The 18,562-nt window shown below is 41.6% G+C and overlaps 1 protein-coding gene across 2 annotated transcripts in view; it reads left to right on the top strand.

Annotated features, from left to right (window-relative positions):
* The window catches only part of CHM (CHM Rab escort protein), a 155,648-nt gene extending 140,046 nt beyond the window's left edge, over nt 1-15,602 (top strand). For both annotated transcript variants that reach the window (XM_056538238.1, XM_056538237.1), the window contains 2 exons: nt 11,999-12,162; nt 15,272-15,602. In XM_056538238.1, the coding sequence (XP_056394213.1) occupies nt 11,999-12,162; nt 15,272-15,466 (359 nt within the window). In that variant the 3' untranslated portion in view covers nt 15,467-15,602. The remainder of the gene's footprint in view (nt 1-11,998; nt 12,163-15,271) is intronic.
* Nucleotides 15,603-18,562: the final 2,960 nt, after the last annotated feature.

Genomic DNA, 18,562 nt, shown 5'->3' with positions numbered 1-18,562 from the left:
GGCGGGGCTGACACTGACTAATCAAAACCTTTGACATGTCTGTGGGACAGTTTTTCCCAACCCATGTGCCTCCAGCTGTTGCTAAACTACAACTCCCAGCATGCTCAGACAGCCATTGCTGGGAATTGTAGTTTTGCAACAGCTGGAGACACACTGGTTGGTAAACACTACTCTAAGATATGTCAAAAGTTTTTTTTAAAGTGACAGTGACACAATCTGGTCAATCGCGTATGCGACAAGAATTTTAACTGATATTCTGGTTTATCAAGTTCCTTGGGGGCGGATCCACAGTATAATTGGTGGGAGGGACTTATTAGTCTGTTAAGCTTCCTTCAAGGAATAGGTAAGTATAACGGGCAGGATACATGGAGGTGGCATGAGGGCCGTATACCCTCTAGTTGTGCCCAGCACTGTGCAGCTTGATTGGCATTCCCTGCCCTGTCGCCAGTTGTTTTCCCTGATGCCCCTTGTTTGCCCTGTCGCCAGTTGTTTGCCCTGTCGCCCGTTGTTTACCTGTCGCCCGTTGTATGCCCTATCGTCCGTTGCAGCCGGTTGTTTGCCCTACGGCCAGTTGTTTGTCCTGTCGCCTCTTATTTGCATTGTCATGGGTTGTTTGCCCTGTCGTCTGTTGTTTGCCCTGTCGCACATTGTATGCCGTTGCGGCTGGTTGTTTGCCCTGTGGCCGGTTGTTTGTCCTGTCGCCTTTTGTTTGCATTGCCATGGGTTGTTTGCCCTGTGGCCTGTTGTTGGCCCAGTCGTCCGTTGTTGGTGTTTGCCCTGTCGCCCGTTGTATGCCCTGTCGCCCATTATATGCCCTGTCGCCCGTTGTATGCCCTGTCGCCCGTTGTTTGCCCTGTCGCCCGTTGTTTGCCCTGTCGTCCGTTGTTTGCCCTGTCGTCCGTTATTTGCCCTGTCGTCCGTTGCGGCCGGTTGTTTGTCTTGTAGCCTCTTGTTTGCATTGCCATGGGTTGTCTGCTCTGTGGCCTGTAGCTGGCCCAGTCGTCCGTTGTTTGCCCTGACACTTGGTGTGTGCCCTGATGCTAGGCGTTTTCCCTATTGCCCATTGTTTTCCCTGTTGCCCATTGTTTTCCCTGTTACCCATTGTTTTCCCTGTTGCTATTGTTTTCCCTGTTGCCCATTGTTTTCCCTGTTGCCCATTGTTTTCCCTGTTGCCCATTGTTTTCCCTGTTGCCCATTGTTTGCCCTGTTGCCCATTGTATGCTCTGTCACCCATTGTTTGCTCTGTTATGGGTTATTTGCCCTGTTGTCCGTTGTTTGCCCTATGGCCCCTTGTTTGCTCTATGGTCGGTTGTTTGCCCTGTGGCCTGTTGGTGGCCCATTCGTCCGTTGTTTGCCCTGACAGTGTTTGCCCTGTCTCCCATTGTTTGCCCTGTCTCCCATTGTTTTCCCTGTTGCCCGTTGTTTTCCCTGTTGCCCATTGTTTTCCCTGTTGCCCATTGTTTTCCCTGTTGCCGTTGTTTTCCCTGTTGCCGTTGTTTTCCCTGTCGCCCATTGTTTGCCCTGTTGTGGGTTATTTGCCCAGTTGTCTATTGTTTGCCCTACGGCCGGTTGTTTGCCGTATGGCCGGTTGTTTTCCTTGTCGCCCGTTGTTTACACTGTCACCCGTTGTTTGCCCTGTCTCTTGTTATTTACCCTGTCGCCCGTTGTTTGCCCTGTCTCTCGTTATTTACCCTGTCGCCCGTTGTTTGCCTTGTCGCCCGTTGTTTACACTGTCACCCCTTGTTTGCCCTGTCTCTTGTTATTTACCCTGTCGCCCGTTGTTTGCCCTGTCTCTTGTTATTTACCCTGTCGCCCGTTGTTTGCCTTGTCGCCCGTTGTTTACACTGTCACCCCTTGTTTGCCCTGTCTCTTGTTATTTACCCTGTCGCCCGTTGTTTGCCCTGTCTCTCGTTATTTACCCTGTCGCCTGTTGTTTGCCTTGTCGCCCGTTGTTTGCCCTGTCGCCTGTTGTTTACACTGTCACCCGTTGTTTGCCCTGTCTCTCGTTATTTACCCTGTCGCCCGTTGTTTGCCCTGTCTCTCGTTATTTACCCTGTCGCCTGTTGTTTGCCTTGTCTCTCGTTATTTACCCTGTCGCCCGTTGTTTGCCCTGTCTCTCGTTATTTACCCTGTCGCCTGTTGTTTGCCTTGTCACCCGTTGTTTGCCCTGTCGCCTGTTGTTTACACTGTCACCCGTTGTTTGCCCTGTCTCTCGTTATTTACCCTGTCGCCCGTTGTTTGCCTTGTCACCCGTTGTTTGCCCTGTCGCCTGTTGTTTACACTGTCACCCGTTGTTTGCCCTGTTGCCTGTTGTTTACACTGTCACCCGTTGTTTGCCCTGTCTCTCGTTATTTACCCTGTCGCCCGTTGTTTACACTGTCACCCGTTGTTTGCCCTGTCTCTCGTTATTTACCCTGTCGCCTGTTGTTTACACTGTCACCTGTTGTTTGCCCTGTCTCTCGTTATTTACCCTGTCGCCCGTTGTTTGCCCTGTCTCTCGTTATTTACCCTGTCGCCTGTTGTTTGCCTTGTCACCCGTTGTTTGCCCTGTCGCCTGTTGTTTACACTGTCACCCGTTGTTTGCCCTGTCTCTCGTTATTTACCCTGTCGCCTGTTGTTTGCCTTGTCGCCCGTTGTTTGCCCTGTCGCCTGTTGTTTACACTGTCACCCATTGTTTGCCCTGTCACCTGTTGTTTACACTGTCACCCGTTGTTTGCCCTGTCTCTCGTTATTTACCCTGTCGCCTGTTGTTTGCCTTGTCGCCCGTTGTTTGCCCTGTCGCCTGTTGTTTGCACTGTCACCCGTTGTTTGCCCTGTCGCCTGTTGTTTACACTGTCACCCGTTGTTTGCCCTGTCACCTGTTGTTTACACTGTCACCCGTTGTTTGCCCTGTCTCTCGTTATTTACCCTGTCGCCTGTTGTTTGCCTTGTCGCCCGTTGTTTGCCCTGTCGCCTGTTGTTTACCCTGTTATAGCCTCCCAGTCGTTGTTCTTCTCGTATTGCACAATGTTCTGCTCTGGACTCGGTGTTGTCAGGGACAGAAACCAATTATCATATGAAGAAATGACACTTAATAAACAGGTTGCGTAGCAGCGAGCGGCGTGTTCGCAGTCAGTTACACAAGTCATCGGTACGGCGGAGCCTTTCATCTGCTTAGTGGAATCCATTAGCCTGCGGTGCCCCCCTCATGGTGTTTATTGCCGTTCTCTGACATTTGTATTAATGACTTCCTTGACATTTCAGCTTGACACCTCTGCGCCTTCTTTATATCCCAGTAATAATACTAAACATTTCTAATCCAGTTTTGTCGGATGCTAGAAAATATGTAATTGTATAAATGCAGACGCCTCCAGCTGCCACCCAGCACTTATGGAGATTTCAGTACTGAGGGTGTATGTGGCGACCTCAACAAGACAATAACAGGGGTGAGGGTGTAAGGACCGAGCATCTGGTCCCAGGGTTACATTGTATCAGATCTTATACAATACAATATACAATGTATCATCTTATTCTACTACAGTATACAGTGTATCATATCTTATTCTACTACAGTATACAGTGTATCATATCTTATTCTACTACAGTATATAATGTATCATCTTATTCTACAACAGTATATAATGTATCATCCTATTCTACTACAGTATATAATGTATCATATATTCTACTACAGTATATAATGTATCATCTTATTCTACTACAGTATACAATGTACCATCCTATTCTACTACAGTATATAATGTATCATCTTATTCTACTACAGTATATAATGTATCATATCTTATTCTACTACAGTATACAATGTATTATATATTCTACTACAGTATACAGTGTATCATATCTTATTCTACTACAGTATATAATGTATCATCCTATTCTACTACAGTATATAATGTATCAGATCTTATTCTACTACAGTATACAATGTATCATATCTTATTCTACAGTATACAATGTATCATATCTTATTCTACTACAGTATACAATGTACCATCCTATTCTACTACAGTATACAATGTATCATCTTATTCTACTACAGTATACAATGTATTATCATATTCTACTACAGTATACAATGTATCATCATATTCTACTACAGTATACAATGTATCATCTTATTCTACTACAGTATACAATGTATCATCTTATTCTACTACAGTATACAATGTATTATATCTTATTCTACTACAGTATACAATGTATCATATCTTATTCTACTACAGTATACAATGTATTATATATTCTACTACAGTATACAATGTATCATCTTATTCTACTACAGTATACAATGTATTATCATATTCTACTACAGTATACAATGTATCATCATATTCTACTACAATATATAATGTAACATATCTTATTCTACTACAGTATACAATGTATTATATATTATTCTACTACAGTATACAATGTATCATCATATTCTACTACAGTATACAATGTATCATATTATTCTACTACAGTATACAATGTATCATATCTTATTCTACTACAGTATACAATGTATCATCTTATTCTACTACAGTATACAATGTATCATCTTATTCTACTACAGTATACAATGTATCATCTTATTCTACTACAGTATACAATGTATCATCTTATTCTACTACAGTATACAATGTATCATCTTATTCTACTACAGTATACAATGTATCATCTTTTTCTACTACAGTATACAATGTATCATCTTATTCTACTACAGTATACAATGTATCATCATATTCTACTACAGTATACAATGTATCATCTTATTCTACTACAGTATACATTGTATCATATATTCTACTACAGTATACAATGTATCATATCTTATTCTACTACAGTATACAATGTATTATATATTATTCTACTACAGTATACAATGTATTATATATTATTCTACTACAGTATACAATGTATCATCCTATTCTACTACAGTATACAGTGTATCATATCTTATTCTACTACAGTATACAATGTATTATATATTATTCTACTACAGTATATAATGTATCATCTTATTCTACTACAGTATACAATGTATCCTATATTCTACTACAGTATACAATGTATTATATATTATTCTACTACAGTATACAATGTATCATCTTATTCTACTACAGTATACAATGTATCATCCTATTCTACTACAGTATACAGTGTATCATATTATTCTACTACAGTATACAGTGTATCATATTATTCTACTACAGTATACAATGTATTATATATTCTACTACAGTATACAATGTATCATCTTATTCTACTACAGTATACAGTGTATCATATCTTATTCTACTACAGTATATAATGTATCATATCTTATTCTACTACAGTATACAATGTATTATATATTATTCTACTACAGTATACAATGTATACAATGTATCATCTTATTCTACTACAGTATACAATGTATCAGATCTTATTCTACTACAGTATACAATGTATCATATATTCTACTACAGTATACAATGTATACAATGTATCATCTTATTCTACTACAGTATACAATGTATCAGATCTTATTCTACTACAGTATACAATGTATCATCTTTTTCTACTACAGTATACAATGTATCATCTTATTCTACTACAGTATACAATGTATCAGATCTTATTCTACTACAGTATACAATGTATCATCTTATTCTACTACAGTATACAATGTATCAGATCTTATTCTACTACAGTATACAATGTATCATATCTTATTCTACTACAGTATACAATGTATTATATATTCTACTACAGTATACAATGTATCATATATTCTACTACAGTATACAGTGTATCATATCTTATTCTACTACAGTATATAATGTATCATCTTATTCTACTACAGTATACAATGTATCATCTTATTCTACTACAGTATACAATGTATCATCTTATTCTACTACAGTATACAATGTATCATCTTTTTCTACTACAGTATACAATGTATCATCTTTTTCTACTACAGTATACAATGTATCATCTTATTCTACTACAGTATACAATGTATCATCTTATTCTACTACAGTATACAATGTATCATCTTATTCTACTACAGTATACAATGTATCATCTTATTCTACTACAGTATACAATGTATCATCTTTTTCTACTACAGTATACAATGTATCATCTTATTCTACCACAGTATATAATGTATCATATCTTATTCTACTACAGTATACAATGTATCATCTTATTCTACTACAGTATACAATGTATCATCTTTTTCTACTACAGTATACAATGTATCATCTTTTTCTACTACAGTATACAATGTATCATCTTATTCTACTACAGTATACAATGTATCATCTTATTCTACTACAGTATACAATGTATCATCTTATTCTACTACAGTATACAATGTATCAGATCTTATTCTACTACAGTATACAATGTATCATATATTCTACTACAGTATACAATGTATCATCTTATTCTACTACAGTATACAATGTATTATATATTCTACTACAGTATACAATGTATCATATCTTATTCTACTACAGTATACAATGTATCATCTTATTCTACTACAGTATACAATGTATCATCTTATTCTACTACAGTATACAATGCATCATCTTATTCTACTACAGTATACATTGTATTATATATTCTACTACAGTATACAATGTATCATATCTTATTCTACTACAGTATACAATGTATCATCTTATTCTACTACAGTATACAATGTATCATCTTATTCTACAGTATACAATGTATCATCTTATTCTACTACAGTATACAATGTATTATATATTCTACTACAGTATACAATGTATCATATCTTATTCTACTACAGTATACAATGTATCATCTTATTCTACTACAGTATACAATGTATTATATATTCTACTACAGTATACAATGTATCAGATTTTATTCTACTACAGTATACAATGTATCATCCTATTCTACTACAATATACAATGTATCATATATTCTACTACAGTATATAATGTATCATATCTTATTCTACTACAGTATACAATGTATCATCTTATTCTACTACAGTATACAATGTATCATATATTCTACTACAGTATACAATGTATCATCTTATTCTACTACAGTATACAATGTATCATCTTATTCTACTACAGTATACAATGTATCATATATTCTACTACAGTATACAATGTATCATCTTATTCTACTACAGTATACAATGTATCATCTTATTCTACTACAGTATACAATGTATCATCTTATTCTACTACAGTATACATTGTATTATATATTCTACTACAGTATACAATGTATCATATCTTATTCTACTACAGTATACAATGTATCATCTTATTCTACTACAGTATACAATGTATCATCCTATTCTACTACAGTATACAATGTATTATATATTCTACTACAGTATACAATGTATCATATCTTATTCTACTACAGTATACAATGTATCATCTTATTCTACTACAGTATACAATGTATTATATATTCTACTACAGTATACAATGTATCATATCTTATTCTACTACAGTATACAATGTATCATCTTATTCTACTACAGTATACAATGTATTATATATTCTACTACAGTATACAATGTATCAGATTTTATTCTACTACAGTATACAATGTATCATCCTATTCTACTACAGTATACAATGTATCATATATTCTACTACAGTATATAATGTATCATATTTTATTCTACTACAGTATACAATGTATCATCTTATTCTACTACAGTATACAATGTATCATATATTCTACTACAGTATACAATGTATCATCTTATTCTACTACAGTATACAATGTATCAGATCTTATTCTACTACAGTATACAATGTATCATCTTATTCTACTACAGTATACAATGTATCATCTTATTCTACTACAGTATACAATGTATCATATATTCTACTACAGTATACAATGTATCATATCTTATTCTACTACAGTATACAATGTATTAGTTCTTAGGGTTCACACTACATAAATTCAGCAAATTTCCTAAGTAATTTCGACTGTTTATCGGTGTTTTTCCTGCATGGAACCATTGAATGTCAGATTTAATATACGTTCTCATGGGGTGGAAATTATGTGGATTTTCCTCTGCATGTAAATCCACACCAGGAGACAGGGACTGAATTGTGTGGATTTTCGGCTGCCGAAATCAATGTAAATTATGCGACTGTGTAAACAAACGTGATGTATTTGAATTTGATTTGTTGCAGATTTTGACTTTCACAATTACAAACTTGTCTCATATCCCAGGGGTGTGGAAATCCTATCGCCCGACCCCGGGACATGGAATTCCCGGGCGCCGGGCAGGTAAATTTTTAATGCGTTTAGCCCTGCATCAGGCAAGCAGGGCCGGTGAGGAGCAGAACAGATGCGGTTCGCACCTCACACCAGACCTCTAATTTTAAGACCACAGCACTCATGGTGTATGGAGCAGGCTCCTGACTAGTGCCCACTCCAAACCCAGAGCCCTCAGCTGATTGCTGTACCTGAGGGCGACGCTAATAGCCCTACCGCGGCGATCGCCGTGACTGGCTATTAACCCTTTAGATCGCCGCTGTCAGCTATGACAGCGCCGATCTAAAGGGATCTTATCACAATTCCTGGTGGTCTAGTGGGACGGATGGCCCCCCCAATGCAATTGCGGGGGGGATGGGATCCACTGTGGAGGTAGCCAGAGGGCTTACCTCTCATCCCATGGCTCCGTAGACCTGTATTTGATTTAGCCTGCCTTGAGCAGGCTCATCCAAATGAGCACAGATCACACACATCAATGGAGTTCAGTGGAAGTCTATTGATCTGTACCAGGACTCTAATGATTCCATCTCAAAGTCCCCTAAGGACCAATAAATTGTAAAAAAAATAAAAAATAAAATAAAATTTTAAGCACACATACATTAACCCCTTCCATATTAAAAAAAATCACATCACCCCGCCCCCTTTTCCCCATTTTTCATATAAAAAACATGTAAATATGATAAAAATAAACATATCTTGCATTGGCGTGTGCGTAATTGTCCAAACTATTAAAATATAACATTACACAGCCAATGGCGTTAACGTGAAAAAATACCAAACTTAGAATTTTGTTGTTTTTTCATAACAGTAAAAATAAAGTAAAAAAGTGATTTAAAAAATCCTATCAATACCAAAATGGTAACGATACAAAAAGCAATTACGGTGCAAAAAATGAACTTTCATACAGCCCAGTATACAGAAAATTTTAACTGTTATAGGCATCAGAAAAAGGCAATTTAAAAAAAATTCTAAAACGTTTTGATTTTTTTTTTTTAATTAGTAAAACATGATGGAAACCAAACAAATCTGGTATTGCTGTAATCAGGCCAAACTAAAGTATCAAATAACATGCATGTTAAAAAAAATTAGCCAAATTACCGTATTTATCGGCGTATAACATGCACTTTTAAAACTTAAATTTAAGGCAAAAAGCCTGCCTGCGTGTTATACGCCGATAAATCTTCTGGTCGCTGATTTAAAGCGGATGCTTGTTAAGTACTAGCAGCACGGCCGCGGACACTTAAAATCAGTGACCAGCGGCGTCTCCTCCCCGCTCTGGAAAACTGTCACTTGTTTTCTTCCGCACTTCCACAGGTACTGGTGTTGTGGATAGTGCAGGAGACGCTGATTAAAATGAGCCCCACTTTGTCCGGATCTGCCCGGCCTTTTAATCAGCGTCTCCCGCACTTTCCACCAGCACCTGTGGATAGTGCGGGAGAAAACAAGTGACAGTTTTACTTTTAATTTTTCTTACCTCCCCCTCCCTTATTATTCCCCCTTTCCCTGCTTTTCATAGTTTTTTTTTATTATTTTCCTTACCTGGCTGCGCTTCGGCAGGTCAGGCGGGGGGTCTTGCGGGCTGCGGTCAGTGAAGCAGATGAGTGACATCCTCTCCCGTCTTCTCTGCGCGGCATCAGTGACGTCACTTTATTTCCTGTAGTGGCCGCCGTAAAGTGACATCACTGATGCCGCGCAGAGGAGCCGGGAGAGGATGTCACTCATCTGCTTCACTCACCGCAGCCCGCAAGACCCCCCGCCTGACCTGCCGAAGCGCAGCCAGGTAAGGAAAATAAAAAAAAACTATGAAAAGCGGGGAAAGGGGGAATGATGAGGGAGGGGAAGAATAGCATACAGTGGTCTTCAACCTGCGGACCTCCAGATGTTGCAAAACTACAACTCCCAGAATGCCCGGACAGCCGTTGGCTGTCCGGGCATGCTGGGAGATGTAGTTTTGCAACATATGGAGTTCCGCAGGTTTAAGACCACTGGAGGAGGAACATGATGGGGGGATGATGAGATAGGGGGAAATGATGAGGGGGGGGGATGATGGGGGGCATGTTGAGACAGCTTGGGGGGGGATGATGAGACAGGGTGGGGGGATGTTGAGGGGGGAATGATGGGGAACATGAGACAGGGTGGGGGGATGATGAGACAGGGTGGGGGGGATGATGAGACAGGGTGGGGGGATGATGAGACAGGGTGGGGGGATGATGAGACAGGGTGGGGGGATGATGAGGGGGGAATGATGGGGAACATGAGACAGGGTGGGGGGATGATGAGACAGGGTGGGGGGGATGATGAGACAGGGTGGGGGGATGATGAGACAGGGTGGGGGGATGATGAGACAGGGTGGGGGGATGATGAGGGGGGAATGATGGGGAACATGAGACAGGGTGGGGGGATGATGAGGGGGGAATGATGGGGAACATGAGACAGGGTGGGAGGGATGATGAGACAGGGTGGGGGATGATGAGACAGGGTGGGGGGGGGATGATGAGACAGGGTGGGGGGATGATGAGGGGGGAATGATGGGGTACATGATGAGACAGGGTGGGGGATGATGAGACAGGGTGGGGGGATGGTGAGGGGGGAATGATGGGGGACATAAGACAGGGGGGGGGATGATGAGGGGGAATGATGGGTGACATGATGAGACAGGGTGGGGGATGATGAGACAGGGTGGGGGGATGGTGAGGGGGGAATGATGGGGGACATGATGAGACAGGGGGAAATGATGGTGGGGAAGGCAATAAATGCTTAATGTCTGTATGGCTAGTGGTGGTCTATGACAGGGGTAATTGATGAGACACGGGGGGATTATGAGACATGGGGGTGGTGATGAGAGGGGTAAATGTGGCACAGGGACTGATAAAAGGGAAGGAATGATGTGGCACTGGAGGGGACGGGACCAAACTGAGGTGCAGAAGAAAACGAAGTTGGGGGGATGATGTGGCATTTAGTCCGTCATTTATTTTACTTTTTTTTTTTTTACTGAAATATCCCTGTTAAAATGGGGGTGCTTGTTATACACCAGTGCATGTTATACGCCGATAGTATTTCACATCACAAATAATATTTTTGTTTTGGAACATACGTTATGGGAAAATGAAAGATGTCGTTACAAAGTACAATCAGTGCCGCAAAAAACACCTCAATATGGCTCCATAAATGGAAGAATAAGAGTTTTGGCTATTATAGGGCGCGGAGGAGAAAACAAAAGCGCAAAAACTAAATAAACTAACTAATAAAAACCTTAGTTACGTACTATTTTGGTTAAAATGATTTTATGTACCAGGACAAGTGGATCGTCATGAGGGACAAGTGGATTGTGCTCTGTTTTAGTCCCTTAGACAAGTAGCTTTATTTAAAATGTCCACATCCCTGTATCCCTAACAGAACTTCACCTGTGGATTTTATATCTGATGGTCAAATGACAACTACAACTCCCAGCATGCATCTGTTCTGTTCATCTCTTTTGTCTACTATGTTTTCCCTGTTGCTTTCGTTCATCCACTGCAGGTATTATTAGGATTTGCTGCACCGCAGACTACTCTTCCCATCATAAGTATAATAATTGAGTTATAATCGGGTTTCTGTGTTTTGCCATATGGGGTTATGGTCGGGTTGGGTTTAGTATTATTGATTGTATTGATTGATTGTATTGATTGATTGTATCCGCTGTCACCCTTTGTCTGATACGGATAATCTCGCTCTTCTTTGTCTGTAGATCGGGGCGCGGAGCAGGAGAAGCCGCAGGTCCTGTGGGTTCTGTACTTTAACATGAGAGACTCCTCTGGAATAGACCGTCAGTCATATACGGGACTTCCCTCCAACCTGTATGTGTGCAGCGGACCGGACCCCGGCTTCGGGTATGATGGCGCCATCCAGCAGGTGAGATCAATATACAGCCATTCATCCCTGTTATGTACTAAAGTAGGGTAGATGCATTGCACCATGTATCTAACTGAAGGGTGGTAGATACATGCCTTGTGTCAAAATAAAGGGTTGTAGATACACTGCCTCATGTATCCAAAAAGAGACTAAAAGATAAACTTCCCCATGTATCCAACTATAGGATGGTAGCAACACAATTATGTATCCAAAAGGGGGATAAAAGATACACTGCCCCATGTATCCAATTATAGGATGATAACTACATTGCCCCCAGTATCTACATTGAAATATGATAGCTACATGTATCTAACTCAGTGTTTTCCACCCAGCGTGCCTCCAGCTGTTGAAAAACTACAACACCCAGCATTTCTGGCCTGACAATTCTTTCACCTGTTGTCCTGCACCTTGTAGTCCTCCTGGTTCTGACCTTGGCTTGCCTGACCCTGCTTGTTTGTGTTCCTTGCTGCCTTCCTGGCCCTTATCATGTACAGAAGGGCAAAAAAGTATTTAGTCAGCCACCAATTGTGCAAGTTCTTCCACTTAAAAAGATGAGTTAAAAGAAATAAGAAATAAAGCGCTCCCTGGTGTAATAAAAGAGAGACCTGTATGGTAAATGTGCAATTGACAAGGAGCTCACCTGGTTATGTTGTGTAACCTCATACACAACAATGGTGAGTGCATATAGTATCCACAGCCAGCCGGGCTGATCAATGGAGAGTGTGGGGAAAGGCTTCGATGGAATACCGGCTTTCAAGTGGTGCAGGACACAGATGGAAGCATATAAACTACCTTTGCATCTTACCTATATGCTTCCATCTGTGTCCTGCACCACTTGAAAGCCGGTATTCCATCGAAGCCTTTCCCCACACTCTTCACTTAAAAAGATGAGACAGACCTGTAATTTCCATCATAGGTTATAACCTGAACTATGAGAGACAGAATGAGAAAAAGTAATACATAAAATCACATTGTCTGATTTTTAAAGAATTTATTTGCAAATGATGGTGGAAAATAAGTATTTGGTCAATAACAAAAGTTCATCTCAATACTTTGTTATATCCCCTTTGTTGGCAATGACAGAGGTCAAACGTTTTTTTGCCCATTCCTCCATGCAGATCTCCTCTAGAGCAGTGATGTTTTGGGGCTGTCACTAGGCAACACAGACTTTCAACTTCCTCCAAAAGTTTTTTATGTGGTTGAGATCTGGAGACTGGCTAGGCCACTCCAGGACCTTGAAATGCTTCTTACGAAGCCACTCCTTCATTGCCCGGGTGGTGTGTTTGGGATCATTGTCATGCTGAAAGACCAAGCCACGTTTCATCTTCAGTGCCCTTGCTGATGGAAAGAGGTTTTCACTCAAAATCTCACGATACATGGCCCCATTCATTCTTTCCTTTACACAGATCAGTCGTCCTGATCCCTTTGCAGAAAAACAGCCCCAAAGCATGATGTTTCCACCCCAATGCTTCACAGTAGGTATGGTGTTCTTTGGATGCAACTCAGCATTATTTCTCCTCCAAACACGACGAGTTGAGTTTTTACCAAAAAGTCCTACTTTGGTTTCATCGGACCATATGACATTCTCCTAATACTCTTCTGGATCATCCAAATACTCTGTAGCAAACTTCAGACGGGCCCCGACATGTACTGGCTTAAGCAGGGGGACACGTCTGGCACTGCATGATTTGAGTCCCTGGTGGAGTAGTGTGTTACTGATGGTTGCCTTTGTTACTTTGGTCCCAGCTCTCTGCAGGTCATTCACTAGGTCCCCCCGTGTGGTTCTGGGATTTTTGCTCACCGTTCTTGTGATCATTTTGACACCACAAGGTGAGATCTTGCGTGGAGCCCCAGATCAAGGGAGATTATCAGTGGTCTTGTATGTCTTCCATTTTCTAATAATTGCTCCCAGAGTTGATTTATTTACACCAAGCTGCTTGCCTATTGCAGATTCAGTCTTCCCAGCCTGGTGTAGGTCTACAATTTTGTTTCTGGTGTCCTTCGACAGCTCTTTGGTCTTGGCCATAGTGGAGTTTGGAGTGTGACTGTTTGAGGTTGTGGACAGGTGTCTTTTATACTGATTAAAAACAAAAGGATAAATAGCCAGCACAACAACCTAATACACAGGTGCCCGCTGCTGTGGCAAATACAAAATGTACAAAAAAGAAAGTTGCAACAACACTCTTGGTCATAAAATGGAGGCTCTTAGCGCACTCTTTGATCACAATGTGGCTTCCCATCCACCACGCGGAGGTGGCCTCATATCGGATGGGACCCTAACATGATAACTCACCTCTGCTGTTCATATAGCCTCTGACTATGTGACATGTTGGATCAGCCATTGACTAAACCACCTCCAGTCTGAGAGGGGTGGGGTGCACGGCTGAAGAGGCCACCTCCGCGTGGTGGATGGGGGGGACACATTTTGATCAAAAAGTGCGCTAAGAGCCTCCATTTTTTGACCTAGAGTGCTGTTGCAACTTTCTTTTATACAGGTAACAAGTGGAGGACAGAGGAGACTCTTAAAGAAGTTGTTACAGATCTGTGAGAGCCAGAAATCTTCTTGTTTGTAGGTGACCAAATACTTATTTTCCACCATAATTTGGAAATAAATTCTTAAAAAATCAGACAATGTGATTTTATGGATTTTTTAGCTCATTCTGTCTCATAGTTGAGGTTATAACCTATGATTTACAGGAGCCTCTCGTCTTTATAAGTGGGTGAACTTGCACAATTGGTGGCTGACTAAATACTTTTTTGCCCCACTGTATAGCAGTGTTTCCCATCCAGGGTGCCTCCAGCTGTTGCAAAACTACAACCCCCAGCATGCCCGGACAGCCAGCAGCAGGCGGGCATGCTAGGAGTTGTAGTTTTGTAACAGCTGGAGGCACCCTTCTTTAACTAAGGGATAGTATCTATTAAACATAGTGCCCCAAATCCACCCCAACATCTGCTTCCCTCACTCCTATAGCCCTGAAGGACCTAGGAAAGCTGGGCTGCAATCACTGAGGCAGCAGTAGCTGTTTTGACAGCCACCCAGCTTTCCCAGGAGCAGATAAACAGAAGAAGTGATCACCTGATGAAAGAGGACGTCTTTCTGTATTTGCAGGCAGAGAATATTTTCCGTCAGATGTTTCCTGCGGAGGAGTTCTGCCCGCCGGCCCCCAACCCAGAAGACATTATATATGATGGGGAACCCGTGGCACAGCCGGACCCCGAGGATCCCGATCAATCAATCAACCTGAAGGCAGAAACATCACCGGAAAACGTATCCGATCCTGCGGAGGAGCCACAGGCAGAATGACCGCACAGACGCGCCCATCCATACAGGCTGCGAAGTCTCCGCCTATCTGTGAGAACATGTCCGCTAAGTTATGTTACCAAATGTATCAAGTGCAAAGATTTTCATATCGCTTCTGGCATTAAACAATGTAACAAATCTCCTGCTCTCCAGGTGTCGAAACGTTCCTCACACCACATTGCCAATTAATAAGAGCAAGGTCATAAGATAAAGCCAGGAGGGGTCAGATGGTACGGGCAATAGGAGGCACCTCTATGGGTGTTACCAGCCGCTCCGGCAATGAACGACATTGCCCATTATGCCAGGCTGCCAGGTATTATTACATCTTTCTACATCACGTAGTCTGTGCTTTATTATTCACATGTAGTATTTATAGGCTTTGTATATATTTAATGCGATTCTGTCAGGTTTATATATTGCTCAAAGCTGCGGACACCATTGATAGCTAACATATAATATCGCCTTCTCGTTTCTCAGCCAAGTTGGAAGGAGGTGGAGCCAGGCTGGTCAAGTGCCAAAGCCTGGCACACCTCCTCTCCCTTACCTCCCCGTCACTCTTTGACTGACATACAGGGCTAGAGAACTGTGTGGTCATACACTTACAGCTGCACAGTCCTCTCTATCCCCTCCCCGCACTCATCTTTATGATCATAGAGAGAACAGTGTGGTCATACAGTTACAGCTGCACAGTTCTCTCTATCCGCTCCCTGCACTCATCTCTATCATAGAGAGAACAGTGTGGTCATACAGTTACAGCTGCACAGTTCTCTCTATCTCCTCCCTGCACTCATCTCTATCATAGAGAGAACAGTGTGGTCATACAGTTACAGCTGCACAGTCCTCTCTATCCCCTCCCTGCACTCATCTCTATGATCATAGAGAGAACTGTGTGGTCATACATTACAGCTGCACAGTCCTCTCTATCCCCTTCCCGCACTCATCTCTATCATAGAGAGAACTGTATAGTCATACAATTACAGCTGCACAGTCCTCTCTATCCCCTCACTGCACTCATCTCTATGATCATAGAGAGAACTGTATAGTCATACAATTACAGCTGCACAGTCCTCTCTATCCTCTCCCCGCACTCATCTCTGTTATCATAAAGAGAACTGTATGGTCATACAGTTACAACTGCACAGTCCCCTCTACCCCCTCCCTGCACTCATCTCTATGATCATAGAAAGAACTGTATAGTTAATTACAGATGTACAGTCCCCTCTATCCCCTCCCCGCACTCATCTTTATGATCATAGAGAGAACTGTGTGGTCATACAGTTACAGCTGCCCAGTCCTCTCTATCCTCTCCCTGCACTCATCTTTAAGATCATAGAGAGAACTGTGTGGTCATATAGTTACAGCTGCACAGTCCTCTCTATGCCCTCCCTGCACTCATCTAAATGATCATAGAGAGAACGGTGTGGTCATATAGTTACAGCTGCACAGTCCTCTCTATCCCCTTCCTGCTCTCATCTCTCTGATCATATAGAACTGTGTGGTCATACAGTTACAGTTGCACAGTCTTCTCTATCCTCTCCCTGCACTCATCTCCATGATCATAGAGAGAACTGTGTGGTCATACAGTTACAGCTGCACAGTCCTCTCTATCCCCTCCCTGCACTCATCTGTATGATCATAGAGAGAACTGTGTGGTCATACAATTACAGCTGCACAGGCCTCTCCATCCCTTCCCTGCACTCATCTCTATTATCATATAGAACAGTGTGGTCATAGTTACAGTTGCACAGTCCTCTCTATGCCCTCCCTGCACTCATCTATATGATCATAGAGAGAACTGTGTGGTCATACAGATACAGATGCACAGTCTTCTCTATCCTCTCCCTGCACTCATCTCTATGATCATATAGAACAGTGTGGTCATATAATTACAGCTGCACAGTCCTCTCTATCCCCTCCCTGCACTCATCTCTATGATCACAGAGAGAACTGTATAATCATACAATTACAGATGCAAAGTCTTCTCTATCCCCTCCATGCACACATCTCTATGATCATATAGAGAACCGTGTCGTCATACAGTTACAGATGCACAGTCCTCTCTATCCCCTCCCTGCACTCATCTCTATGATCACAGAGAGAACTGTATAATCATACAATTACAGATGCACAGTCTTCTCTATCCCCTCCATGCACACATCTCTATGATCACATCTCTATGATCATATAGAGAACCGTGTCGTCATACAATTACAGATGCACAGTCCTCTCTATACCCTCCCTGCACTCATCTCTATGATCATATAGAGAACCGTGTCGTCATACAATTACAGATGCACAGTCTTCTCTATCCCCTCCCTGCACTCATCTATATGATCATATAGAGAACCGTGTCGTCATACAGTTACAGCTGCACAGTCTTCTCTATTCCTTCCTCACACTCATTTCTATGATCATACAGGTAACTATGTGAGAAAAAAGACTAACAATTATGGAGTTATAGAGTTCAGCCCGAACTACAACTCCCAGCATTGCAGCAGCTGGAGACAAACTGTTTGGAAAACACTGATTTAGACAGTAACCTTCATTGCTCGAGAGGAGGGGTCCAAGCCTTCAGCTACACCCCTACATACACCTGCGTCCGTCTATGTCAGTGATGTTGGATCCTGTGATCTGTCATAGATGTAACATTCCGGGGACCAATTTTCCCCTCCCCCCCATTCCTCGCCACCATCGGCCGCGCGGACCTGACACTTTGTTGTGCGCCGCTCCCTCCACATATGGTTTTTGGCAGATTGCTTGTTTCATTTCGGTTTAATGTTGATGTAATTAAAATTCCCTTTGATTTCCAAACACATTTCAATATTTATGACCAGGTGACAAAGCAATAATGTATCGCGCCACCATCGCGCCAAATTCTCAATTTAATTAAGGTGGGGGAGGGGGGGATGGAGGCATTTTACTGTGAAATCTAATATATTTCTGACTGCGGTGATCACTGATAGTCTGTAGATAATCCTGGACGTGTATACAGTGTGGAGAGGGTATAGAGACAACGTCACCTGACCATTACCCTGGCCCCTCCCCCTTCCTTACTATTAACCCTTTAAGGAGGCGGCCTAGTTTAGGCCCTAAGAACCT

The sequence above is a fragment of the Hyla sarda genome, chromosome 9, assembly GCF_029499605.1.
Source record: "Hyla sarda isolate aHylSar1 chromosome 9, aHylSar1.hap1, whole genome shotgun sequence".
In the NCBI taxonomy this organism is placed as follows: domain Eukaryota; kingdom Metazoa; phylum Chordata; class Amphibia; order Anura; family Hylidae; genus Hyla; species Hyla sarda.
Note: the sequence above shows the minus strand (reverse complement) of the source record. Positions and strands in the feature narration are given on the sequence as shown.